The 19,645-nt window shown below is 39.1% G+C and overlaps 1 protein-coding gene across 1 annotated transcript in view; it reads left to right on the top strand.

Moving 5' to 3' along the window:
- Positions 1–19,645, top strand: part of zfhx2 (zinc finger homeobox 2) — a 225,565-nt gene that overhangs the window by 194,433 nt on the left and 11,487 nt on the right. Inside the window, exon 7 of the mRNA XM_028793130.2 lies at positions 10,092–10,230. Within this exon, the coding sequence (XP_028648963.2) occupies positions 10,092–10,230 (139 nt within the window). The remainder of the gene's footprint in view (positions 1–10,091; positions 10,231–19,645) is intronic.

Below are 19,645 nucleotides of genomic sequence, written 5' to 3'. Positions count from 1 at the left end.
TATTCCTGCTCTCTGAAAATGTAGAATGCTAAGATAAATTTTCATGATGAAATGAATTAAAGCAGGTATTAAACATGCGTGGTAGTGCTGCTCCCTCGCAGTAAGGGGCCCCCAGGTGTACGTTCAGTGTAGAGAACTTTATGGCAGGTGTGATGAGGCTCCAAAAAACTGGATGTATGAATGGGTATCGCACAGGTTTAACTTAAATATTGTGTAAATGTTTGGTTCGTGATCTGGTGGTCGGTGACACGAACACAGAATTCAATGGATGTTCTTCTGAGCGGACTTTCTTTATTGCATGCGTGCTGTCTCTGTCTGATGTACCAAACCCGCAGTTCCTCTTTCCTTTTTCTTTCTCCACATAACCAATCACCACATGATAAACGTCTTTGTGAAATTAAACGTAGTTATAAACTTAGACCACAGAGTGTTCAGAACTTTAAAAAAATCTTCGTTATACATGTTAAATTATACCATCCATTGAGGGTTGTGCCCATCCCAGTAAGCATTGTGTGAGAGGCAGGAGCAAATCCTTAATGTGGCGCCAGCACATCGCAGGGTGAATACGAGCAACACATAACACTAGCAGGGTTAATATAGCATAACAAAACCCGCCATCCTACCTGACTTTGAAAGGAAACTGAAGCACGCCGAGTAAACCCACCAGAAAAACATGCAAATTCAAAGCAGGGAACAACCGGGACCCCATTGCTGCGAGAAAGCAGTGCAACCTCCACGCCACCGTGCCCCCACATGTTTAATACCTGCTTTAATGCATTTCATCATGAAAATTATATCAAGTATTTATCTTAGCATTCTAAATGTTCAGGGAGCAGGAATATCATGAAATTAATGTAATCTGTGTGCTGCCTGCGCCTCCTCTTAGCGCAAGAGGAAGTCAGTTTAAGACACTTAAAGCATTTAATGTGCTACATAACTTATGACGGGGTTTGAGAAAATGTAGTAAATCAAATATTCATTTTAAGATTAAGTTTAGTTTACGATGCTCTACTTTAATGACAAATTACGGGAATGAAGTCAACATGTCGCCTTTAATCTTGACAAACGGCGAGAATAAAGTCAACATGTCGTCACACTATTACACAGTACCCAGATACATTACACAGTATTGAAAAAAATAAAACAAGTACAACTTGGCTTGCAGTATTATCTAGTAGTATAGAAACAGTATTCACACATTTGAACACAATGGTCCACATCCGACCTTTTAAATCCAAAGTATCACCAGACAACAGACGTGACTCCTTTTTCCAGCAAAAGTTCTTCTGTGTCATTATTTCAACTTTATCAACTGCCACAGCTTCAGTTTCGGAATGTTCTCTATCCATTTTCACCACGCTATTCCTCCACTAACGTGTGTACTCCGTTGCACGCCTGTTTAGCTGTGTAGCAATGAAAAGAGCCTCCGTGTAAAGGTGAAAAAGAGCCCCCGCACAACACCGGTGTAGCAGTGAAAAAGGTCCCCCTTAAACAGTTTCCTGCAACACCACGTTCCGAACGTTGTTTAGGCAATTTAAACCGGTGTTGCAGTATAAGAAAAATCCATATCATAACAAAAATAAAAAACAGTTTTCAGTATGAACCGGTATACCGCCCAGCACTGATGCAATGCTTATTTTGCTTATTTTCTTTGTCCAAATTAAAATACTATACATGCAGTGCACTCAGAAAGTATTCAGACCTCTTCACCTTTTCATATTTTGTTGTTTTAGCCTTATGTTAAAATCATTTCAATTCATTTTTATGAATGAGGATCTGCAGAAATGTCAGAGTGTCAGGAAATCCCCAAATCCAGGTGTGCAAAGCTTGTCATATCAGACCCAAGACAACTCCAGGCTTTAATCACTGCTAAATGAGCTTCAAATAAGTTCTGAGTAAAGGGCCTGAATGCTAAAATCCTGTTCTTGCTTTACCATTCTGGCAGTATTAAGTGTTGCTTGCTGTGGTGAAAAATAATTTTCTGCAACATAACAAAATGTGAAGAAAATGAAGGGGTCTGAGTACTTTCTGAATGCACTGCACATATACAGTATGGTTGTCAGATGTAATTTCTTATCTTACAAGGGGGCTCCGCCCCCTGCTCGCTTCGCTCGCCTACCCCCGGCATTTTTAACCCACGCCCGCTGGGCAGCCACGTGTGAGGATGACGCACGTTTAATACGGAGTGTTCGCCCGTGTCACTCTGGGGCCCCCCACTGTTAATACGGAGCTCCGTCCGTACTATTACAGTGGTGTGAAAAACTATTTGCCCCCTTCCTGATTTCTTATTCTTTTGCATGTTTGTCACACAAAATGTTTCTGATCATCAAACACATTTAACCATTAGTCAAATATAACACAAGTAAACACAAAATGCAGTTTTTAAATGATGGTTTTTATTATTTAGGGAGAAAAAAAATCCAAACCTACATGGCCCTGTGTGAAAAAGTAATTGCCCCCTTGTTAAAAAATAACCTAACTGTGGTGTATCACACCTGAGTTCAATTTCCGTGGCCACCCCCAGGCCTGATTACTGCCACACCTGTTCCAACCAAGAAATCACTTAAATAGGAGCTGCCTGACACAGAGAAGTAGACCAAAAGCACCTCAAAAGCTAGACATCATGCCAAGATCCAAAGAAATTCAGGAACAAATGAGAACAGAAGTAATTGAGATCTATCAGTCTGGTAAAGGTTATAAAGCCATTTCTAAAGCTTTGGGACTCCAGCGAACCACAGTGAGAGCCATTATCCACAAATGGCAAAAACATGGAACAGTGGTGAACCTTCCCAGGAGTGGCCGGCCGACCAAAATTACCCCAAGAGCGCAGAGACGACTCATCCGAGAGGTCACAAAAGACCCCAGGACAACGTCTAAAGAACTGCAGGCCTCACTTGCCTCAGTTAAGGTCAGTGTTCACGACTCCACCATAAGAAAGAGACTGGGCAAAAACGGCCTGCATGGCAGATTTCCAAGACGCAAACCACTGTTAAGCAAAAAGAACATTAGGGCTCGTCTCAATTTTGCTAAGAAACATCTCAATGATTGCCAAGACTTTTGGGAAAATACCTTGTGGACTGATGAGACAAAAGTTGAACTTTTTGGAAGGCAAATGTCCCGTTACATCTGGCGTAAAAGGAACACAGCATTTCAGAAAAAGAACATCATACCAACAGTAAAATATGGTGGTGGTAGTGTGATGGTCTGGGGTTGTTTTGCTGCTTCAGGACCTGGAAGGCTTGCTGTGATAGATGGAACCATGAATTCTACTGTCTACCAAAAAATCCTGAAGGAGAATGTCCGGCCATCTGTTCGTCAACTCAAGCTGAAGCGATCTTGGGTGCTGCAACAGGACAATGACCCAAAACACACCAGCAAATCCACCTCTGAATGGCTGAAGAAAAACAAAATGAAGACTTTGGAGTGGCCTAGTCAAAGTCCTGACCTGAATCCAATTGAGATGCTATGGCATGACCTTAAAAAGGCGGTTCATGCTAGAAAACCCTCAAATAAAGCTGAATTACAACAATTTTGCAAAGATGAGTGGGCCAAAATTCCTCCAGAGCGCTGTAATAGACTCATTGCAAGTTATTGCAAACGCTTGATTGCAGTTATTGCTGCTAAGGGTGGCCCAACCAGTTATTAGGTTCAGGGGGCAATTACTTTTTCACACAGGGCCATGTAGGTTTGGATTTTTTTTTCTCCCTAAATAATAAAAACCACCATTTACAAACTGCATTTTGTGTTTACTTGTGTTATATTTGACTAATGGTTAAATGTGTTTGATGATCAGAAACATTTTGTGTGACAAACATGCAAAAGAATAAGAAATCAGGAAGGGGGCAAATAGTTTTTCACACCACTGTATGTGGTGCATTGTGGACTACTGCGGACCCCGTAGTGTTTCCCGTTTCAGTTTGTATTTCGGTCAGTCGAGCTTTTTTTTTTTTTTGAAGCTTTTGAATTCCAGTCTTCATTATCTGTAACCTGTTGGCCCCCTCGTGTAACCTGTTTATGACGTTTTACTTTGCTTTCCACTCTGTCTTTCATTTCTGATCTTGCTTTATTGTGCTTTTGTTTCAATGATACTTGGTCCGTGGTGAATATATTTTCCCTTTTTCGACTAATAATTTTCATTTGTTTGCGATACTGTGATGTTTATCGTACTGTTAATAATGCATCACTGTAATGTGATTCACGTATGCTGTATAGTTTGGACGTGTGAGGATGACGTATGTTTAATACGGAGCGTTTGCCCGTGTCACTCTGGGTCTACCCACTGTTACTACGAAGCTCTTTCCGAACTGTTATGCGGTGCATTGTGGAGCACTGCGGACTCTGTAGTGTTTCCCGTTTCACTTCGAATCTCGTTTAGTCGAGCTCTTTCTTTTTGGAGCAGTGCCTGCCTGGTCTGCGGCATTTCAGACGCACGCAGTTTCAGACGCGTGTCCGTACCATCTCGGGTTTGATGTATGAACCTTTGTGGACTCCGTAGTGTGTCACGTGTCACTCTGGGGCGGGGCGTTGACTCCTCTTGTTTTACTATGTCTCCTCCTGCGCTTTCACCATGCATTAGTGCCACTCACAATATGGCGGCGACGCCTGCGCCTTCCGTATTATGTCGGTATTTACCTTGCTGTGTAGGTGCGTTTGCCTTTTGTACTTTACCGCGCCTTCTGACGCACGATGTAGGCACTTGCACCTTCCGGGTCCGCCCCTGCTGTGTGGTGTGGACGTTTAACTGTCGTTGTTTCTGCCTTTATATTCTGTATCTCGGTGTGGATGTGTTTCGTGCCTAGGTTTTTTTGAAGCTGTTGCATTCCAGTTTTCATCATCTGTAACCCGCTCTCCATGTGTTCGTCCCCGTTCTTTAATTCCTTTATAAAGTTTGACTTTGTTTCCTACTCTGTGTTTTATTTCTAACCTCGCTTTATCCTGATTGCGGCATGTCAGACGGTTCGTAGTCTTTCTCGTTTTACTGTGGGCAGGGGGCTTTGTTCTGTAACTTGCTCTGCATGTGTTTGTCCCTGTTCTTTAACCCTCTTTATGACGTTTTACTTTGTTTCCTACTCTGACGGTTCGTAGTCTCTCCCGTTTCACTCTGGGGGGGGGGGGGCTTTGTGTGGCACTTTCACAGTATGTCTTTTGTGTCCACGGGCAGGTCCCTGCGTCCATATCCGGTTTACCATTCTCGTTTAGTAATATGGATTTTCTTGTGCCTGCAATCCAGCATCTTATGTTTGTACTTTCTTGCTGCCAACAGATATCCTTCTGTGAAGATTAAAGAATGCCTAACCTAAATTAGTCATCTTAAAGAACATCATCTAGAGAAGAACACTGTGTACAGTATCTGAAAACTAAAGTGGAGAACACGTAGTTACATTTACATCAACCTTTTTGGCTGATGCCTTTATCCAAGATGACTTACAACATTTATGATACAATCGGTTTCATTTCTTTTTCGGTTTTCCAGTTGGAGCATAGGCAGGCTAAGTGACTTGCTCAGGTCACACAGTGTCAGGGTTTGAGGTCTAATGCCTTAACCACTACGCCACATTGCCTCCGTTGTACTGCTCCAGCGGATCGAGCAGAAGAGAAGATGAATTATTTCATTAAATTACCAAGTGAGGGTCATAAGGAGAAGCATCAGACTAATGTGCGTCAAGGCAAAATCGCTAAACAAAAATCATAGTCAAATGGCAAAGCGTTAAACTCATACACTTGTGTTCTTAATAAAGCACTAGTGCAAAATTCCTTGAGAAAATTGCCACAATCATGGACAATGTGTTGGTGTGTAATGATGGTACAAATATAGTTGTGATGATGACATTACATGGTGTGACTTTCGGTAACCCCTTCTAGAATCTGACTGTCAAATAGTGGAAATGTGTCCTCACAGGTGGCGCAGTGGTAGTGCTGCTGTTTTGCAGTAAGGAGACCGTGGAAGATTGTGGGTTCGCTTCCCGGTTCCTCCCTGTGTGGATAGCGCTTTGAGTACTGAGAAAAGCGCTATATAAATATAAAGAATTATTATTATTATTATTAATGAGACCAAAAATGATGGTGCCCGTCATTTTAAAACATGATTTTAAATTAAGACAAGTCTAAATTTGTGTTGTATATACACAGTGTGGGTAAACTTGAATTCTCTAAAATCATGATTAAAATTTAAAACGAAAAAAGTTTATTCATGCCAAACCAAATTAAAGAAACCCAAGCTAACCTAACAGCCATATGGCGTGCTTTATCAACTCCCTTTGATAAAGTTGAGACATGGCATGGAAACAGCCTGAAAGCAAACTTCCTAGCTCTGGTACTGATTGATTTGGTAAAGTTGTGTTTCCATGTAAAGCAACTTAGATTTACAGTTTGTTTTTATTTATTTATTTATTTTAACTTTGGTCTGATTTGTATGGAAGCGTATTAGGGTGAAAGAGAAACAAACAGGGACACAGTGAGGGGAAAAAAAAGTTGATTTCGTGATTAAAGTTGAAATTTTGACTTTAATCTTGAAATTTCCACTTTAATCTCATTTCAACATTAAAGTAGAACATCGTAAACCTCATCTTAAAAATCAATGTTTAATTTACTAGAGTTTTTCAAACCCCATCGTTACTAAAGTAGTGCACAATAAGCACTTCATATTCTAAGTGTTCTCCAGCCCAGTTGTTAATCGCTGTGTGCTTCTTAAATGGACTTCCCCTTGCACTGAGAGGAGCCGCAGACAACGCTTGCCTCACAGAATACATCTAATTCGTGATATTACAGCTCTCTGAACATTTAGAATACTAAGATTTATACTTGATGTCATTTTCATAATGAAATACATTAAAGCATACATATTACATTTTACAGATAAAGCTTAACTTAATTTAAATAATGTATATGTTTAATAATAATGCCTCGCACTCGATGCTTGCCGGGATGGGCATGATCCCTGGATGGATAATAATAATAATTCATTAGATAGATAGATATATAGATACTTTATTAATCCCAAGGGGAAATTCACATACTCCAGCAGCAGCATACTGATACAAAAAACAATATTAAATTAAAAGATTGATAATAATGCAGGTAAAAACATACAATAACTATGTATAATGTTTAACCCCCGGGTGGAATTGAAGAATCGCATAGTTTGGGGGAGGAACGATCTTCTCAGTCTGTCAGTGAAGCAGGACAGTGACAGTAGTAATTTATATAGCACTGTACTCAGGATGGAATACTTGAACCTGTATAAAGAAGATTTTTCAATGTTCCTTAAAAGTTTTGAAGAATCGGTGTTCTACGCCCTCAGCTGGTTTTACATTGAAGAAGACGTTTATTTTGTGGTGTTTGGCTATGTGGAGAAAGAAAGCAGAAGAATAGCAATTGGGGATTGGTATGCTTTATAGAGACGGTATGGCTGCAATAAAGAAAGACCATCCACACTTAGGAACTTAGTCATCTTGCATGACACTCATGAGGAATGGTGACCTTTTTGTAACCTCTGATCACATTAGAAGAAAAATATCTGCATATAAACAATAAATTAAAAAATATAGAAAGTTTCAAAACTGAATTAGCAGATTCCTCACACGGGAAAACACAATTATCAGCATTGGCCCAGGGTTTGCTTAATGGTGCACTTCTGCCTATTATTTCAGATAACAATGCAATAAAAGGCATCTGCATAAGCAGACTGAATTGTGCTTACTTCTCCTCTTTTTCCAACGTGTTGTAAGTTTTAAAATCATATTTTTTTTTACATTGCTTTGTTGAAGACTTCTATTTGCTCAGCCTTTTGAATTCAATTCATACCTTGTGCCCATCCTGGTAGCAATGGGCACAAGTTGAGAACTAACCCAGGATAGGGCATCCATCTATCAAAGGGCACCCTCACGCCTATTCACACTGGACCAATTTAAAATTGTCATTTTATCCTACAGGAAAAGGGAAGAGAAACTGGGAGAAAACCCCACATAGAAATGGGGGAAATGTACAGATTCCACTGAAACTGCCACTGCGCCAGAATCCAAACCTAATCTCATGCAGTGATAGACCAACAGTGCTAACCACCTGGCCGCTGCACTACCATTTCTAGAAGTCATAATGCAATACTTTAATCCTATCACACACAAGTATATATGGTAGATGGTGAGAAATTTGCACAAAGTCACAAAACAATACCCTCTGTCAGATCATTGTGCATGCTAAGATAAAAGAAATGAATAAATATTTGAATTAAATAAGCACACATAAGCATATAGTACTCATGTTTATACTGAAACTGAATTAAGACTGCAACACACTCCAGAGTAAAATGTGTTCAGGTGTAATCTAAGCACCCATCGGCATTGTTGAGCAGCAGTAAGCCCTGTTGCTTTGTGGGTCCAGCATCGTGGTTTCAATATCCATGTCCAGCCTGTTTTGAGGCTTTTGTGGGGCTTTTCCTTGCTGACATTGCAGTTTTCCTCCCACATAACCAAAGATGTTCAGACTTGCTTAATTATTCACTCCAAACTGGCCCAAGGTGTGAGTGTGTGTGTGTGTGTGTGCATGCCTGCGTGCGTGTGTGAGAGGACTGGAGTCGTTTCCTGCCTAGCACCCGGGTGACCCTGAATTGGATTAGGTAGGTTTGAGAATGACATGACTTCATATAACCAAGTAGCCACCTTCTGCTTTCAATGCAGTGAGAGAGCATTGTGAGTGGGTGGTGATAAAAACTAAAGCCAATTCATTAAGTAATCTCAGCAGTGAAAATGTTTAACATTAAACAATTATTAACTTATTTTTAACCAGTAGTTGGTCTGTGCTAAGGTAAAATGTAAGGAACAGTGAAACATCCTCTTGCCCATCTTGGGCTCATTTTGTGTCAGCATGTTTTCTTTATACTTTTTTCAAGTTTGTGGTGCTAAATTTAGTTAAGTTAATTCAAAATAGGCAACTGATCTTTTTGTCATCTTCCTGCAGTTTATTGTCTTGTTTGTGATGCAGCTATCTGATCACCCGTGTGCACACTCCTGAATCTACCAGTGACACACAGTAAGGGTTTTTGTGCTATCATATATTGCAGGGTTTCTATGTTCTTCCTACGTTTGCGTGGGCTTTTCCTCCCAATTCCCAAACGTGTATATGTTTGTTCAGTGGGTAACTTGAAACTGGCCTCATGCAAGTGAGTGTGCTCTGCAGTGCACTGGTGCCCAGTCCAGGTTTGGTTTCTGCCTGGTGCCAATTTGCTGCTGAAAAAGGTGACAGCTTCCACTGACCTTAAACTAGATAATCAGCTTAAGCTGACATCGCATTACATAACTTATAGTTAGAGAGGATGTCAAAGTTGAGAACTGCAGTTGCAGTTGGCATATGTCAGACTACATAACTAGAAATCACCGTGGATGCACAGGTTCACATTTCTAAAGTATCATAAACTTGCCAGTTTCTGACAGCCGCTAATTTACTGCCTGAGCAAGCCGATGCTGTGTGAAGGATTTACAGGTGTGGGGAATTCAACCGCAATACTGGCCCCGTTTTTTTCCATTTTTCCATTCTATCATGTTATATAAAGCATAAGACATCAGGCAGACAGGTCTATCTCCTGTCTGTGAGATCCAAAACACCAGCAATCTTTGTTCTTCATCGCTGCATTATATGCATAGTACATCCGGATGAACATTCACTGGTTGTCCGCTCTCCTGCACACAGGGCCCATCCAACTGACTAAAGACCAATTAAAACTGTTTGATTTTGTTGGGGTGAGTCGCAGAGTAATTGGACTGAGTGACTGGGTATGTCAGATTACACAAACAATGGTCATGGTGATACACTGGGACTGCTCCAAACTTGCTAAGATTGTGTAAATGAAGTCTCCGATTAAAAATTGCTAGAAAAGTTATGTAATGTGACATGGCCTTTAGCAATTGATGGATGGATAGAAGTATAATTTTACATGCAGTCTTCTGACCGTATTACATTTTTTATATATTCAGCTTTACAAAAAGTTTGTTGCTTCCATTAAAAGTCCTGACTTGTGCTATTGTAGGGATCAGCCTAACAAGTCCTTTAAGATGTGAAGACCATAAATATTTTATTATATGTATGTGTTTTTTTAGGCAATGAAAGTGGACATCAAAATTTCCAGAAGAGTTAATCATTGTGAATCGGAGTCTGACACTCGTGAAGAAGGTTGTACATTCAAAGAGCCCATTGATAGTGATGGAGATGGTAATGGTTCAGGCAAGTCTCCCACAGGTAAGGCACAAAAAAAAAAAAGGTTAATCTTATTTTTATCTGGAAGTGAGTTTATATTGTCTAGATAAAAATAAGTAAACATGTTCATGTTTGTGAATACCAGTTTACCTGCCTAAATCATTAACTTTAGAACATCAGGATGCCAAAAAGCATGTGCTGATGTGAATCAGAACACCTGCTCAGCTGATTTTCCCTTAGTGTTGGCTGAATACTTTTTGGCTGCAGTTGCATCTCTGTATGTTTGTCCTTCAACAGCTACACTGTGTGCTTCAGGAATAAGTAACATTAACTAAAAAGGAAGTCTATAAAAATGGCTATGCTGCGACTTTTGATTTAATATGATGTATGCGTCTGCAGTGTGAGTTTCATATTTACCACACTAAAACAAAAATTGTTATAAGAATTTTCAAATGTCTGTCTGATTGTTGCTTTTCACTTTTCGTGGTAAAAATATGTTTATTTTTAGGCATAAAAACCCCTGATAAATAATACACATGCATATCTTTAATTAGGTAGACGTCTTGATGCCATAGTAGTTAATGCTGCTGCCTCACAGCTCCCACACACTGAATCCCAGCCTGGCTCTACGTGACTACATGCTTCTTCCTCCGAGGTCTCAGGCATTTTGTCTACAGTTATTTGGCATACCGGTTTGCTGAGTGAGAGCTAGTATGGACTGGGGTTCATCCATGGTTGCATCCTACTTTATGCCCAGTGCTGCTGCAGTTCTGTAATGAAATGCCTTCAGATAATGGCCGTCCCTTGATTTGAATGGTGTTCTGTCCATGGCAGTTTGCCATCCTGCTGCTGCTGTTACCAGACTTGGATTGGTTTCAGAATTATTGCTGGTATAATTGAAAATGTTTGGATGCTTTTGACTCATTAGAAGAAAAAAAAATACCTTTACCTTTAAAGAAAAATGTTGAAATCACCAAGGCAATTTCCCTGAATTCCAATTAGCCTTCTAATGTTGTGCAGATCTGCACTAACAGCTGTGGAGTCATGAATTAGCAAATGAGAAAATACTGTAGAGCACATGAAAGCACTTCCTGTCCCAATTTCTGTTTTTAGCCTTTCAAACTGCAAAGATTATTCTTTTATGCAGTGTTTTTTTTATCCATTTTAGATTAAATGATCTCTGTTCTTGTCACAGAAGAAGGTGGCCTCAAATGATTTCATTAAAAACATATCCTGATTGCATACATCAAGCAGATAATCACTCCTGATTAGCTGCAGTAACTATTAAAAAGTGATTTGCACGCATCAAAGAAGAGTCTCTGTTCTGATTTCTACTTTTCCGTACTTGTCAAAGCCAGAGATTATCACTTCTCATGAAGGAAATGATTTAGCTGCTAGTGGGTATAAAACTCAGCCCCGCTTTTTTCCCTCCCCTCCAGATCCTCAATTCCAAGATTCTCTGTCTTCTTAGAAAGACTAATTTATGTTTTCTATGTTGAACTTTTCCAATTTAATGAGTGTTCACAGCATGAAAAATGTTAATAGTGTCACCGGAGCCCACAGCATCATAGACAATATTTCTGAGCTACAATATGTACAAAGATATTTCAGTGGAATGTTATTTTTAAACCTCTAAACTCTTAAGCGAAGTCATACAGTTGGTCCTTTTACCATCATATTTTTGTTTGTATCCTGCAAGTGTTTAACTGATACACAGTAGATTTAGATGAGGTTTTCCTGTTGTTGAATAATAGAGGTATTTGGAATTCCCTGCAGTGAAACACAACATGGCCAAATGCTTACTGTTTGCCTAAGTCCCAAGGATTCAGTTCCTATCCACTCTTCTTGGTTTACTTGTTTAATACAATCCCGGGAGCTTTCAACTCAAGGCAAAAGCAAACTTTGAATGGAGGCTGCTAGTCTATCTTATGGCACAATCAGCGCAAATGAGAGGTGGCCGTCAGCATCACCTCCGTGTCTTTGGGATGGCAACTGGAGTAACTGGAAATTATCTGACACAGACCTGTGAAAAATGAGCATACTTTTTACAAAGAGTCACCAGGCCAGGATTTAAACCCGAGTCTCTGAAGCCATTAACTACTGTGTTCTTGTTCTGCCACAAATTAGTGACGTTGGCAGGCCACCTAGGGAAGTGTTTAGGAACAGAAGATGAACTTGAACCAAAATGTACTGTAAGAGTCAAAACTGAAAGGACAATAGATCAAGGTTCTAAACCAAATCACAAAGCAAAATTCGTCATCAATCAGAACTTATCCAGAAGTTAAAAATACTGAGAGAATCTTTAGCCAAACATAAACTAAAGTCTTAACAAGAGCATCCTTAATCATTGATGCCACATAACATGCGGTGCATACATATAAAATGTAACGTGTGTAACACCCTGCAGCGCAGCACCTCGAACAGAGAGATGCGTCACTGCAGTGGAGCGACATATTAGCAAAACTCTGCAAAAGCAGAAAATCACTTTTAACCAAAGCAGAAATACAGTGTGAAATGCACCAGAGAATCAGATTATTTGTGTTTCGAAACCCCTGATGATCATAAAAAGTGAATGTCGGTCAAATTAAAATTTGAAAGTTTACTAAAATCGTAATAATCCCCATGCTGCCTGTTTAAATGAATGACCTATTTACATATTTGCATATACAGATTAGGGTTCACGAGGTATTTTCCTTACTTATTTATATTTTCTTTTGATATTTGGTTTGTCGAATGTGATACTGGCAAGAAGGGTTGTCATAATGCCAAAATGTCAAGCTTCGATATGATACTAAGAAAAGTATTCAATACCTTATACAGTACTGTATATAATGTATATATACTGTATATATATTATTATATGCAGGGCCCGATTTATATGAAAAGAGGCCCTAGGCTATTCCACTTATGAGGCCCTTTCACTTTCCATTTTTAAGTTTGTAAATTACATGAGAGATAATAAAATTTTGCTAACAATTTGAATGTAGGCCCCTCTTGATCTTGAGGCCCTTGGCTGAAGCCTAGTTAGCCTATAGGAAAATCCGGCCCTGATTATATGTATTTATAATGTAACTCAATAAAAAATGTACTTAAATAAATTACAGTTCTGTATGCATTCAATTCTTAACATTTTTCATTAAATGCAAACACTTTAAGACCTGTAGTCATTTGTAAAAGGTAAAAGTAAAGTTCTGTAAACCATAAAAAGAACAGAAGTTTAAATCTGGTCAACAGTGTTTTACATTGATGAAAACAAATTCTGTTACTGAGGTAGCACAATGAAATGTTGCAAATGTCATTAAATGTTAATTGAATAAGTATTGCAATCTTTTATAAACTGTATACATAAAAATATTAACACAAACATTAAATAAACACTCAAGTAAAAAGAACATTAATGTTGTCTTTTGTAAAAGTACCACACAAACAGACCACTAATGCCCTTAAAACTCTTTTCATCAATGCAAACATACATTACAGTTTTGTGCAAGAGTGTGATGAAATACACTTTTAAAAATTACATGTAAAAAAATAAAAGAAAGTAACGCGCTACATAAGCAGACTTCGCGTTGGGGGTTAATAATCGACAAGAGTGACGGAGCTCCTGATGCCTAACTTGCCCCTGAATGAACAGCAGAGAACAAAACACGCCTACAGGTAAAAATAACTGCAGACCCCTCTCTTAATTTGCTAAACGTTTAACCTGTAAAGAAAAACTAATATCACATCCCTATAGCAAACACATTTTATTTTATACTTATTAATGTTAATGTAATTTAGTAATAAGATACCTCTTGAAATTTTTTGCTTTGATTCACTTGCAAATCTTGCATTCAGGCTTGCATGTACCTTGTGGTTTTCCGTCCCCTTTTGCCAAAAACCCAGCGTTATTTCCAGATGCCACTCTGGCACTCCTCTTTGTCAGGGTGCCACAATGCTACTGAATTGGCCTGGCAATTTTATTAACATCTGTCATTGGATGGCAACTCAAGCCATGATGAACTGGAAGTGCGTTTATACTGTAGACTGTGGAATTGTTGCAATGATAATGAGTATTAAAGTAATTTTAAAATGTTAGAATCAATATTTCTCGATATTTTGAAACATTTGACAACCCACTGGGTGCACTGTTCAACGTAAATATTTTATAGTTAATCATATTCATTAAATTTCAGTATTCATGACTTTGAGTCAGAGGCATATGCATAAGGCACCTTCTGTGATGTCTCTATTAAAAGTTTGTTCACCAATGAACAGCAGAAACCATTTTTGAATAAACCAATTTATCATTTTGAGAAGTCATCAAGATGTGGGTGTAGATGCCGAAATATAAGGTGTGGTTAAGCACGGGTAAAACGCGTGCCAAAAGAAATCTCAAAGTCCAAAAGTTCACTTTAAAAGTATTTAGTGAAAGTTAAAAGCAAATAATCCACACAAGAATAAAAGAAAAAATAGTTACACACGTAGAATAAAAGGCAAAAAAAAAGGAAAAATGTATCTTCTCTAAACTTAGCTTTTCTTGAGAAACTTTAGTAATTCCTGTACTTAAAGGTTTTTTACTTCTTCTTCTCTATTTAAAGATTCTTAAATTCTTACATACTTAAAGATTCTTAGCTTCTTCTTCTGTACACTTTAAACGTACGGCACAGCACATAAATTAAATGCTGTTTTCTTACATATTTACTTCACACACTCAAAAGGCCCGTGGGCCGGTTGGCACGTAGGCATGTGCCCAGGCACGGTTTAAAACCTTATGCCTTCCACACCTTACTCATGGCAAGGCTGTCATTAACTGAAGAATAATGTTTACTCAAAGCTGTTAGAAATGGCAAGAATATACCAATACAATTCTACTTACAGGGGTTATAGGAACCTCCCATAGATTATGCATTGTCATCTAGTCAAATATCCATGAATCTTATAGAACTAGGAAAATGGTTCTTACACATCCGGCCCCTAATTGTTTATGCTAGGAGACACTAAACTTAAGAAACTTAAAACTTAAACTCTTCTGTGAAAACACAAACAATTAAAATTAAGCATGCAAAAGAAAAAATAATCATATGCTGCTTCCTGGAGCAGGCACAGTTTGTTCACAGGTCTGTCCAGTGTTCTGGTCTTGGTCTGCACACAAAGTCTTCTGACTGCCCCTTTTGCATCTGGCATTGCCTTTATGACTTGACCCTTTACCCAGGAGTTACAGGGTGTAGCATCTTGCAATTACGCCCACAATGTCCCATTCCTTTATGAACTTGTTGCATAATAAGTGTAGCAATATGTGACTTCTTCTGAATGATTGCAGGGTGTTTTGCCTCTTCTGGCATTGCTGATTTGCTGAGTCTTCCTCCAACTCTCAATATTCCATCTTGCAGGACTGGGTCCAGTTTGTTGAATTTACTACCTTTCTTTACATGCTGATTTTTGTGCAAGGCTTTAACCTCTTTTGGGTAAGCTTGTAGTTGACTGAGGCGAATAAGTTCGTCTTCTGCTTTAGACAAGTCATTTAGAGACAGTGGCTTTAGTCCATCCATCCATCCATCCATCCATTTTCCAACCCGCTGAATCCGAACACAGGGTCACGGGGGTCTGCTGGAGCCAATCCCAGCCAACACAGGGCACAAGGCAGGAACCAATCCCGGGCAGGGTGCCAACCCACCGCAGGACACACACAAACACACCCACACACCAAGCACACACTAGGGACAATTTAGAATCGCCAATCCACATAACCTGTATGTCTTTGGACTGTGGAAGGAAACCCACGCCGACACGGGGAGAACATGCAAACTCCACGCAGTGAGGACCCGGGAAGCAAACCCAGATCTCCTAACTGTGAGGCAGCAGCGCTACCACTGCGCCACCGTGCCGCCCTCCACATCTTGATCCCATGCATATTTCTCTTTACACAGTTCTCTTAGAATAAGCTTAGCAGGCAGTATAACTGGTGCTAAAGATCCAAGTGGGTCATATATTGAACTGACCACTGACAGAATACCACGTCTTGTAGTAGGCTTATCTTGCAGCTTTACCTGAAACTTGAAACTGTCAGTTTGTGTGCACTATTGAACGCCCAAGGCTCTTTCATCTGATAGCAAATCATGACTTAAATCTAAGTCCCTGTGATCAATTGCCCTGTCTTCTTCAGGAATAGACAACAAGAGTGCTCTGCTATTACTTATCCATTTTGTAAGATAAAATCCTCCCTTTAAGCACAGGGTTTGAAGATCTTTGGCCAATGTTATGGCTTGTTCTTTTGCAGCAACTGACTTTAAACAGTCATCAACATAGAAATTATTTAACACAGTGTTAAGTGCTTCCTCTGGAGCTGTGCCTCTTGCATCCTTAGTTGTTCTTAGGCATAAGAAGCACAACTTGGTGATGAAGTAGCACCAAAAAGATGCGCTGTCATTTTGTATTCCTCTAGTTCATTGTTTAGGTTACCTTCAGGCCACCACAGAAAACAAAGAAGATCCATGTCTTTTTCTGGAACTTTCACTTGGTAGAACATTGATTTAATGTCTGCCATGAGGGTGATTGGTTCCTGTCTGAATCTTGTAAGAACTCCAATGAGTGTATTAGTTAAATCAGGTCCTTTCAGCAACTGTTCATTTAAAGAAAAACCTTGGTAAGTGGCTATACAATCAAAAACACTCTTATTTTGTTTTTCTTTGGATGATATACTCCATGGTGAGGGATATACCACACTCTCTCTTTTTCAAGGGTCCGCTGTGCAGTGGGTACCTTGATAGCATATCCTTTGTCTAAAAAGTCTTTCATGAAAGTTTTGTAATCCTCATGGAATGTTGGATGCTTTGTAAGTTTCCTTTTAAGTCCAACAGTACATTGTTCTGCAACACAATGATTGTTTGGCACTTCAAGAGTTTCATCTTTAAAAGGCAGGTTAATGCAATAGTGTCCGTTCACTAGTCTTGCAGTATCTGAAGCTATGCACATGAATTTAATGTCCTCCTGTGACATTTCCTCCTTTTCCTCACAACTGCGTTCTAGAAAGTCTGTATTGTATTGTTGGAGTAGCATTTGTTCTACCTCCATTATTGTCACATGATTGACTGAATAACTTTGCAGTCTTTTTCTGTCTGAGTCCTTTATCAATCCATTAACAATCCTCCTTTGGAATGTTTTTACAGCATAAAGTCTTTCATCTTCACTATGTGTGATTTGCCATAGTTCCATGACTTTGTGGGCATTTGTACTTAACAACAACAATATTAACAATAGAATTGTGATTACAATATAATTACTTTGGTCAGCATTTATCTGGGGTTGATGCACATCTTTTAGATAAGACAACTTCTTGACATCTTTTTCTTTAGGAATGTTCTTCTCCCTTTTCACTGGTACAGAGCTCAGTGTGAACACTTCTGGTACATTAAAAATGTATTTTCTTCTATCCCATAGACTTGTAATTCCGTTAAGACTGTACACTTTATTAATTTCTGTCTATTTACTTTGTCTCTTTCTACAGTGCTGATGTAGATGTGAGACTTTCTTCCAGAAAGATTTAACTGCTCTTGCAAACTTTCTGTGCAAAATGTAACTGAGCTGCCAGTCTTTTAGAGCATATGTTTCTACACATTTTTCACTCTTTTCAGACTTAACTTCAACTGGAGTCGCAGCTAAGACACACTTTTTACCGGCCCCGGTATCAGTACAAGTCTCTAGCAGTTCAACAGAAATATGAGCAGAAGAAACGTTCTTCTCTTCCGACTTAGCGTTCTCCTCTTTAGGAGGTGTGGCTTTATCGTCGGTTTTCCTTATTTATATTCAGAATTACTGGATGTAAATGAGAGCATATTTGGCATTTAATCTTTTCTTCACAGTCTTTACTAAGATGTTCTTGTTTAAGGCACTTAAAGCATAAGCCTTTAGATTTCAAACAGTCAATTTTACTTTCAAAAGTTAACGTCTGAATTTTACTGCATTCATCAAGATCGTGCTTTTCATTGCAAAAAAGACAGCTTACCGCTTGTACGTCCAGCTGTCTCCGCCTTTTCGACTGAGGTGTCTGTATCCATTTTTTCGTCAGCAGCAGAAATGTTTGTAGCAAAACTGCTTTCTCTTAGGACGCCCTTCAAAGGATACTTCTCTTGATCAGTGTTGTCCTTTTTCTTCTTGAAGGTATGTCTTTGTAGAGCTGAGCCGCAAACGGGGTTCAAAGCTGATGTTGTCTGTTCGTCCAGAACGTTCACTGGATCGGCGAGAGGGGTTCGCCTGCTCTCTGTACTTTCAATACTCTGATCTTTGCATTGCCACAGTGCTTATAGGTCTTGAGGAAGTTTGCAGACTTTAGTACGAAGATTATCATTACTTTCAAATTGTTGTCCGCTTTGTAAGTCAGGCATAATGTTTGTATATGCGCCAGGAGAGATCACATAATCGCTCAGACCTTCTCCTTTCTGTAGCTGGTTTCCATAAAGACTTTCGAGCTTCATTCTGGCTTTTTGATAACCTTCTAACGGTGACAAGTATTTACAGTTTTTAACAATCTCGTGAGGTGTACCTTTAGTAAACTGTGCCAAGAAGTCCAATTTATCTTACAGATTCTCTATCACTTCATCAAATAGCTCGGATAAATGCTCTAATAAAATCCACATATTTCAAGGGATCGCTGTCAAATATTAGAATCTTTCTGTATGGCACATAAGGCACTTGAGTCTTATACTGTTCTTTCCATTGATCATAATGCTTATCATAAAGCGGTTGTTGAAGAGATGTTGGTGCTTTATTTTGTTGATCATAAAACTGTTGCTGAGGAGTGTTTTTACTTTCATTTTTATACAAAAAGTCACGAATGCTTGCATCTGGTGGCTTTCCATTTCTTACATCTGTTTTCTGAGGAACACTAGGATTTGGTTTATCTGTACTTCGATTGTGTCTTTGAAGAGCTCTCAATTTTTTATCGGATTCTGCAATGGCTGTTTCCAACGCCAATTGATCTCTTTTAGCTTTTAACTGTAGCCTGTAGCTTTCTTTGGTTCTCTGCTGTAGCCAAAAGCACAGCGTGTGCTACCTCTTGAGATCTGATGGCACTAATTGAAGTAGCAGCTGAGCTTGCACTGCGTTTAGATTTTGCGGAGATTTGGAAGTCCTTGGCTGAGTTAGCCGCTGTACTTGTATGACTTTTACTTTTTGCAGAATCTGCAGGAGAAATGTCATCTTTCATTCTGTAATCCCTGGATTGTTTACCGGAAAAGTCAGGTTGCTGGTTGAGGCTTTTATTTCGACTTGTTTCCAAAACCCAATCTATTGTATTTCCTGAAAATGTACGAAAAGTTTCCATTTTAGCATCAAAGTCCTTTTGTAACATTTTCTGTGTATCTTCGTTGCTCTGGATAGATAAAAGTTTGACACTTAACTTTTTATGTTCCATTCTCAAGTTGGCGAACTGATTCTTGATAATTAATTCTGCTTTTTCACAGTTAAATTTATATATATA

The sequence above is a fragment of the Erpetoichthys calabaricus genome, chromosome 2 (genome assembly GCF_900747795.2).
Source record: "Erpetoichthys calabaricus chromosome 2, fErpCal1.3, whole genome shotgun sequence".
Lineage (NCBI taxonomy): Eukaryota > Metazoa > Chordata > Cladistia > Polypteriformes > Polypteridae > Erpetoichthys > Erpetoichthys calabaricus.
Note: the sequence above shows the minus strand (reverse complement) of the source record. Positions and strands in the feature narration are given on the sequence as shown.